General features: G+C 39.8%; 1 protein-coding gene across 1 annotated transcript; it reads left to right on the top strand.

Moving 5' to 3' along the window:
* Positions 1-4,403: 4,403 nt before the first annotated feature.
* Positions 4,404-9,506, top strand: nhlh2 (nescient helix loop helix 2). Its single transcript, XM_088329941.1, has 2 exons — positions 4,404-4,842; positions 6,150-9,506. Exon 2 carries the CDS (start codon positions 6,185-6,187, stop codon positions 6,557-6,559), a length of 375 nt encoding a protein of 124 aa, XP_088186067.1. The 5' UTR covers positions 4,404-4,842; positions 6,150-6,184; the 3' UTR covers positions 6,560-9,506.

Genomic DNA, 9,506 nt, shown 5'->3' with positions numbered 1-9,506 from the left:
AAAATTCTAAATATTTTGCTATTATCGCCCTTTGGGTCAAAAAGGTTCCTGACCCCTGTTCTAACAGTTTGTCCATCCAAGCTTTGCCTGATGTTCATCATAAAAACAAGAATTGTACTTTGCAATGACTCCACTGTACACTGCATCTGACAGGTAGTAACAAATTTCCTGGAACAAAAGCCTCCAGTAAATTCAGTCCAAAGGGTCCCTATGGACAAGTGTGGTCTTGCTGTTATGTTTTTGGATTTTAGAAAAAAATGTAAGAGACTTTTAATTAGGTACCCATTTGATGTCTTTAGGTAAATGATTTACAATCAATATGTTTTAGCGTTTCCGCTATCCTCAATAATTTTACCTAAAATAATTCATTGTTACCTAATGTTGCCATTGACACAGGAATCTCTGGAATCGTGGGACACATCCAATGTTGAGAAAAGTGGAAGGAAAATAAATGGTCACCCTCTCTGTGTGTTGAGGTCATAAATTACTCACTTTGTTGTTGTTATCCATTTTGCCCCCTTCTGTCTGGCCCCTGATGTCATCTCTCTTCCTGCTATCTCACTCATTTTGCCATCCCCAGCGGCTCGCCATCCACCTGAGAGGATGCTGACAAAGTGACTAATCCTCCCCATTTCACAGCTCCGTCCGACTGCTCCCAGCTCCCTGTCTGTGTTCACATTGGGGAGTGATGGCTGACCAAGCGACGTCTAGAGTTCATGGATGGACGTACAAATGGACGGACAGATGGACAGATGGAAGGAGGGCTTGGGCTTCTCCTCCAGAAGTTCTGTAGCCTGTCAACATTTTTTTCTAAGATGTTCATTTGGAAAGATTAAAGATTTTACCTGATATTTAAGAAGTTTGCTACCAACTATTTTTCTAAGTCTTGATGCAGAAACAACGGAACCCAAATGAGTATCATCAACATAAATATGCAGATGAGACATGTAACACATTAAAAAATATATATATATTTTCTATGATACACGGATTTGTAATCTGTGTCTCGCCCTCATTTTTCTGCCCAATTGGAGCCAATAACTTAGCAAGCTTTGCCATGATAGTGTAATAAAATTCGCTTAGGAAAAAAAGTACAGTCTTAATTCGAAAAGCACCAATGCATGCATCACCCATTATCACAAGTTCTAATACCTTAGAAAAGGCTGGTATCAGCACTGATACCAACACCAGGTATCTGTACTCGCCCAAACCTTGCCATTTACCTTTACTGACTGAAATTTTGAAAGAGCCTTATGACGCTGGTTAGGTTGGGCTTATTTGTTTTCAACCCTTATGATTTTAGATCAATTTCCAGGGCCTGTTTTGAAACATATCTAATAATATTTCAAATCAATGTCAGATTTTATTTAAATGATTCACTATTTATTTTGTTCCTATTCTAATTGTTATTGTTGTTGTTTTATAAGCTGTACCACCATCAGTCCATTTGGGTTATTGCTTCATTATTATAAATGAAGTAATATTGGTACATCATCATTACATCGTGTTTATACATGAATACATTTTGAATACAACTCCTGCTTTTAGGGGTGTAGGGGTTTATCTTTCCCTCGTATATTTCTGACACGTATTGTCAGGATCTAAGCCAGGAGCCTGGTGCACGTAGGATGAGTCCGGGCAGAATTACAGCACGGATCAAGCACCAGTGTTTGAGTGTGTGTGTCTTTGAGTGTGCGTGTTTGGGAGGTGCGTCCATGGGCTCCAGCTGTCAAGAGGCCTCTGTCTCCTGGTCCTGACATGTCTCCGATACTCCCTGCTGTGAGACTCGCCAAGTCACACCAACACACATACTTAAGGCCGAGGGCGACCTGTCCGTCATCTCTTTACTCAATTCTCTCTCATGCATGCTGGATCCGCACTGATTTTGTCCTTCTGGCACTGCATGCAGTGTGACTTGTGTGTCCATCTGAGTGAGGTTGTGCGCGGTGGCTGCAGGCCACGACCAGTCATTGAGCCTGTTCCTATAATTGTAATCAACTCTTTAGGTGCAGTAATAGTTCGCAAACAAATTGCCGACCAGGTTCTTCTCTTACTTGCTTCACAGGAAGAGGAATGGATAGCTAGTGTGGTGGTCAGCAGGACTAAAAGGTAACTGAAAACACACAAATGAGCAAGTTTGACTTGAAGCTAAAATAATGCGAGCACTGAATGGGAAACTCAAAGGTGACAAAGAATTACCAGAATGGTCCAGTGCTATAAGGTCTTTATATATTGTTTATATTTCTATGTTTAAACACAAAGGGTGCAGAATTGCATCTAGACAGATACTCACCGTGTACTTAAAAGTTCTTTATCTAATGTGTAAAGAACTTCTACAATTTGTTCCATACAGAGAAAGTTTGGATTATATATATATATATATGTAATCATTATGTTTGTGATTAAATTTGTGATAATTGCCCTTTTTTGCAAAAAAATAATAATAATAATAAAACAAAAATGGGAATCAAAGTGAATGATGCAAGAAACATGAGGAAGTGAAGACATCTCTGAAATAGCAGTTTGTTTACTGGACAACCTTTGTTTATATTACCATAAATAAATATCAGCAAAGGCGGCACGGTGGCTGATTGGTTAGCGCATCCGCGGCACAGTTCTGAGGTCATGGGATGAAATCCAGCTACCAGCCCTCCTGTGCGGGGTTTGCATAATCTCCCCGTGCTTGCGTGGGTTTCCTCAGGGCACTCCAGTTTCCTCCCACATTCCCAAAACATGCGTGTCAGGTTAATTGGCTGGTACAAATTGTCCCAAGGTGTGAATGAATAAGTGAGTTGTCTGTCTCTGTGTGCCCTGCGACTGGCTGGCAACCAGTTCAGGGTGTCCCCTGCCCACTGCCCAAAGACAGCTGGGATGGGCTCCAGCACCCCTACGACCCTGCGGAGGATAAGCAGTGCAGATAATGGATGGATGGATGGAAATATTAGTAAAGTAATCTGAACATGCTGAAATGATGTATAACTGCATATGGCTTTTACTGTAGGTGACTGGGGCGTTTAAAGTTAAAAAAGGGTGCACAAAGTGCATTGAAACAAATAGTCTGAGTGAAAAGGGGTCATAAATGTGATGAATTTAGTTTGTTTTAATAACACTTAGTGTATTTTAGAGGGTGGTATCGTTGCACCATTTCATTGTGTTTGGATGAAATATTTTGGGGGAATTACAGAGGTGGCCATAGAACAAATACATTTTATGTCAACAAGGCATTGACAGTATAATTGTTTTTGCAAGCGATACCTCCATACCTGTCAACGTAAAAACAAAGTACGTTTTTCATGCATTTTAAGACGAGTACGACATACAAGGAAATCTGTACAGAAAAACGCAAATTTGTCAATGATGGGTACCATTCGGTAAACACCGACTATCACGAAACGGCAAATAAATCAAGTCAAAGGAGTTCGCCGCTGAAGCCTCTACCCAGGTATTGTTTTTTTTCGTTGCAAACGAAGCAAGCGGTTTGATGCTGCTGTGCGCATGCGTCTGCTGCCTGGGGATTTCCAATCATGCATCATTCCGGGAAAAAAGAAATATGGTGTACGATTATTTTGTATTTTGAACGGGAAAATACGACAGTTTGTACGGTCATGGAGCCGTGGAGGTTGACAGGTTTGGACCTCCCAAAAAAGATTTAGAGGGAAAAACGAGGAAAATTATACAAATTGTTTTTATTAAAACAAAAAATTATAATTTACATTGAAACACAATTTTATCTGTTGCCAAATATAAATAGAACTCCGAAATCATGATCAAGAAACCCGTCTAAATTCTGACAAAGTAGGCCTAACTTCAATTAAAATAGCTGATATCAAATAACAACAGAAAAATGATTTTGAGGATTTCATCTTATTGGGTCCTTCGGGAAAAGCAATGTCAGCCACAAATTACAAAAAAAACCCTCATATGCTATGCATATTAAACATTATACACCTGCGCACAAAACAAACCTTCCCCTTAATAGAAACAACACATTCGAATAAATTAAGCGCGTCCATCACGAGGTTATTGTATTCGTTTTCTGTCATTCACCAAAAAAAAAAACACAAACAACATGTGTCATGTTTTCCCTTTTTTATTATCACACACGCGCATCTTTGCACGCTCCTCCCATCACCCCATGGGATGCAGAAAAACCTCCGGGGGTGCCAAGCTGGGAGAGAGAGAGGGAGGGAGGGAAGAGAGAGAGAGAAAGAGAGAGAGAGAGAGAGAGAGAGAGAGAGAGAGAGAGAGAGAGAGAGAGAGAGAGAGAGAGAGAGAGAGAGAGAGAGAGAGAGAGAGAGAGAGAGAGAGAGAGAGAGAGAGAGAGAGAGAGGGAGTTTGGCGTTAGACAATGCATGCCTCTCCTCAAATATATTCCAGTCCCACCGTCCGTATAGTGAGGCATTATTAGACGGGGGTCGGTCGTGTGGATCTTGTCGCACACTTCACACTAGGAGAGCTAAAGGAAGCGTTAGTTTGCAAATCTCGTGACTTCTCGCCCTAAAGACTGTTCATCTCCATCCTCAGCATCATCTCCCTGCACACGGGTGGAGGAGTAGCCCACGCGACACGCTTTCTTTTGTCCCTCTACCCTTGCACGTCAGGGAGTGAATCTTCCAAAGACTTTCCTCCCCAAAAAGTGGCAGCCAATGTCACCCGATGTATAAATAATTCCTCTCCAAGAATTGCATTTAATGCACGTTAACTCCCATGCGTGCAAGTTGGAAAAGAAAAAGTTGGCATTGAAGTTGCATGAGCAACACCGAGCAGGAATGTGACTTCAGGTTGAACATCTTTTGAGGATACCTGCAAGAAAGACAGAAAAAAACTGACAACTGTATCAAGGTGAGTCTACTTGCTTGGAATATTGAATTTAATTGTCATAGATAACAACGCAGTGAAACGTTGTTTGCAAAAACTCGAAAATGATTCTTGGCGCCAGTAGCTTTTAAGTTTTCTCTTTTAGTAAAGTTTACTCAAATGTATTGAACTAACTGTTATCTGATCATGACGATTAAATACAACGTTAATAAGGTTTTTTGAAAACCCGATGAAAACCTTTCAAGTAAACTATAAGTGATTAATTAATTTGGCACTACTACATGGTAAAAACGTATTAAAGTCATCAAAGGGAAAAATAAGATAAAAGACTGACAGGATAAATGGGCAAACATGTTTACAACGTGGTGCTTAGAGACTGGCATAAATTGTTATGATAGTGCAATGAAAAATAATACATTTTACAGCAGCAACAACAAAAACAAATAAGTTGTAAGATATATATTTTCACAGTTTTTGCACTTGTTTAGGGTGATGATGGCCCTGGGAGGGAAACTGTCTCTGAACTTGTTTGTCCTTGTTTTAAGGGACCTGTAGCGCCTACGTTTTGGTTTCTAAATGACAGATACTCTATTTTCGTGTAAAGAATCGATCAGTTGGCTCATGCCTGACAGATGGCTCGGTCTATTATGTTAATTCGTTCATAAATATATTTGCATGATCAACTTTGATATTTAAAAATAAAAGCCTTTCTTTTAGTTATTATTATTTATTTATTTTTAAATGTGGATATTCGATGACTTTCTGATTTTGTTAAAGAGTTTAAATGTAGTAAAATAATGAATTTTAAAAAATGACAATACTAATAAATGAATGAAAATAAACGTTAACGACAGTTTAGAATTGAATTGATCTGTCTGTATTGCCATTGATGTCAACGTGTTAAAACATTATATGCAACGAAATTAGACATGTCACTCCATGGTAAACATGTAATAAAAACTTTAAAGAGAATAAATAAGATTAAAAAAGCTGTCAGGAGGCAGAAATGTATCCTAAGTAGTGCTTAGAGACTGGCCTATAAATTATAATACAAGTAATAGTGCAATTAAAGGATAATGTGCATTGTAACAGTAGTGCAACGAAAAGTGGTGCAATAATGTCACGTTGTAAAATATATATATATTTTAAAGTATTTTTGAAAACGCAGTTTGAACTTGATTAAACGTGTTGAAGGTACCTGATAATGATTATGATAATGTGAAAATTACGGAATATATTTTATTTCATGAAAATTTCGTTGCGACTCTACGAAAATTGTCCTACTTTTTCAGAAATAGTGCTAAACAATGTCGATGTATCCCCCTTTTCAGTGTAAGAACCTGAGCGCAAACGAATCCCGTTCAAGATGATGCTCAGTCCGGACCAGGCCGAAGCGGACCTCTCATGGACTCAATCCGACCCCGAGACGCTCTTGAGCGGCCTCAAGTCGGCAGGATGCTCGTCGGAGGAGACCGCGGAGGGCGACGAGCGGGCCAACAAGTGCCGGGCGGATCAGCCACTAAGCCGGGAAGAGAAGCGGCGACGGCGGCGGGCCACTGCCAAGTACCGCTCTGCCCACGCCACACGGGAGCGGATCCGGGTGGAGGCGTTCAATGTGGCCTTCGCCGAGCTTCGCAAATTGCTGCCCACTTTGCCACCGGACAAAAAGCTCTCTAAAATTGAGATACTCAGACTTGCTATTTGCTACATTTCTTATCTCAATCACGTCCTGGACGTTTAAAAAAAAAAAAAAAAGTCTATATTTGGCCTTTGATATTTCCTGAAACAGTGGTTTTGTTAATATTCCCCCTTTGTCTTTGTAGGGCCTAAGGCAGTGGTCGGCAACCTTTCTGTATCACGGACCGGTTTAATGTCTGAATACATTATCAGGGCACTAAACTTTTTTGTACTCATTACATAACAATAATAATACCAACCATAATAACATTTATAACAATACCAACATTAATAATAGAATGTAAATCCACTATCCAGTCACGTGGAACATCACATCAGAATCACATTCACATACCTCTCAACCTCCACGGCTCCATGCCTGTACAAACTGTCGTATTTTCCCTTACAAAATACAAAATAATCTTACACCATATATTTTTTTTTTCGGAATGATGCATAATGGAAAATCCCCAGGCGGCAGACGCATGCGCACAGTAGCATCAAACCGCTCGCTGTGTGAAAAACACAATACCGATATAGAGGGTACCGGGGCGAACTCGTTAGACTTGATTGATTTGCCGTTTCGTGATAGTCGGTGTATACCAGATGGTACCTATAATTGACAAATTTGCATTTTTCTGTACGGATTTTCTCATACGTCGTACTCGTCTTAAAATGCATAATACACCTACTTTGTACGGCAAAAACGTAGAAGTTGACAGGTATGCATTTATTCATTTTCTGAACTGCTTACGACATCCTTTTTTCAATCTGAGAGTTACTTTTTGTTACTTATTGGCGCAAAGGGATCCACCCCTCCCCCGTTTCATATGTATTTCTGAAACAACACCTTATCATGTTATTACTACGTTGTTACTATCTTATTACCAAGTAAATTATTGGAAGTAAGTTTAAATAGACTCAGTCGACCACAAAAAAGCTAATCATCATTTCACAATGACCCAGCGCGCACCCGTTTGAGAGCCCTGGTTTTCCAGAAAAAGGGTTGTAGGGCTCCTGGGCCCATTCCAACCATGTTTGTGGAATATGGGAGGAAACCGGGGTGTCCGAGGGCATGGGGAGAACATGCAAACCCCAAACAAGGAAATCGGTATAGCTGGAATTCAACTGTGAGGCTAATAGCTATAAACTCTGGCCACCATCGCAACGTCTAATACAAAATGGCACGTAAATATGCGTGGCAAAGATGCAAACTCACTAAATGAACAAACCCCGCGACAAGATTTTGGGTGTTATGTGGTTTCGGTGTAGTGTTATTTACTTAAGGATCCATGCATCCTCTAACTCCATCGCCAAAAGTTTTCCCATAGCGCTAAGTTTGTTTCATATGATATAGTTGACCATTCTCCACGCTGATTGGCTATGAACGCAAACGTTTTGTTTGATTCATCCTTCATTGTATCTTCGGCGGGTGAGAATTCTTGTTTCCAACGTGACAGTTGCACCGCCTGACAGGGACTGCACCCGCCCGTGCAAACCACACTGAGTTTAATCCAAACGTACCACCTCAAAACCCCCGTTCAAGTTCAATCTGAAACGTAGCAGTGTCAGTAAACAGCAACAGGTAAAAATTAATGTGACTTTTTTTTCTCTGTTTGCGGCCCGGTACCGACCCTTGACCTAGTAGTTGCCAACCACCCATATAGTTGACAAAGGAAAAGGCATTCAATTTATCTCATCAACAAACTATTTTTTACTCTGGGTCTCACGTTGTAGAACGTTGTTTTGGCCTAACTCTTTCCCATAAACTGTGAGTTAAAATACTGTGATAATGAGATAAACTCCAATGCCTTTTACAACGTTATCTACAATCCCAAAGGCCTAGTGGCTCGGATTCTGTGTTCTCACCGCTGCGAAACGGGTTCGATTCCTGTTGTATCCAATGCTTTGCAAATGAGTTTAGCTGTATTTGCTGACTGATAAATCATTGCTCAATTACGGTGATGTACTATGTAAAACTTTGATGATTTTTTGAGGTGAGAAGAATACAGTCGAAGCAAAATATTTTCCTTATTTGCAGCTCGTTACCCAACGAACCACAGCCCGGTACCTGTCCGCGGCCTTGTGGTTGCCGACAACTAGCCTAGGGCATTAAACAGGCCACCTTATGACGTCACCCATTAAAGACCTCATGAATTGAGTGGAAGTTTCCACAATTCCCGGTTATTTAAATCTCGATATTTCCACTACCTAGCATTGGTGGCGACCAAATGGAAACTATTGACGTCACCGCGAAGAATTCCTTCCCAGGGGAGAACGGAAACATGCTTATAAGTGCCACTTATGACGTCTATAAAACGGCGACCTTAATTTATTATTTTTGTACCTGTTGTAAGGATTATTTATTTTATTTTGTTGCTATTAATGTCGACACCTAATTATGTTTCTTATTGGTTTTGCCTCAGTACTGTCGAATTAGGCAAGTGGTCCTTTTAAAAATTGCACATTGTGTTTCCTAATTTATTTCGTGAGAGTTGTATCGGTTTTTATTATTGTTATTGTGCCATTTGACGTCTATTGTCATGTCAATAGCAACGGTAAGCACTTCGAGATGGAGCATACAAGGCTCAATAAAATATTTATTTCTTTATAGTGAGGTTATAGAAATGGACTGTTCCTAATTTTAATCCCTAGAAAGATTTTGACATCTTCAATCGTGGGATTTATATATGATTCAAGTCACTTATTTTGTTTCTGTTTTATTTTTGTTTCGCTGTGACCAAAAAGCAATTACAAGAACTATTCTGAATTTATTCTGCTTAATACTTTGATGTTAATGAGGTGGGAGGTATTCATTTAATCGTTTCTGCTTTGTATTTGGAAATTAACCACGTGCTTTTTCTAGTGAAGAGAAAAAAAAACATATCCTGTATCCAAAGATTTTTTTGTCTCTTCAGGGTTGTGTGTAGACTACTTGTTGCTTGTATGCACATCTTTTGTAGTAGAGCTATTGTGTGACTGCTGGTTTCTAAAAGACAAACTTTTCATAT

This window comes from Urocampus carinirostris, chromosome 3 (assembly GCF_059441175.1).
Source record: "Urocampus carinirostris isolate Australia breed hairy pipefish chromosome 3, RoL_Ucar_1.0, whole genome shotgun sequence".
NCBI classification, from domain to species: Eukaryota; Metazoa; Chordata; class Actinopteri; order Syngnathiformes; family Syngnathidae; genus Urocampus; species Urocampus carinirostris.
Note: the sequence above shows the minus strand (reverse complement) of the source record. Positions and strands in the feature narration are given on the sequence as shown.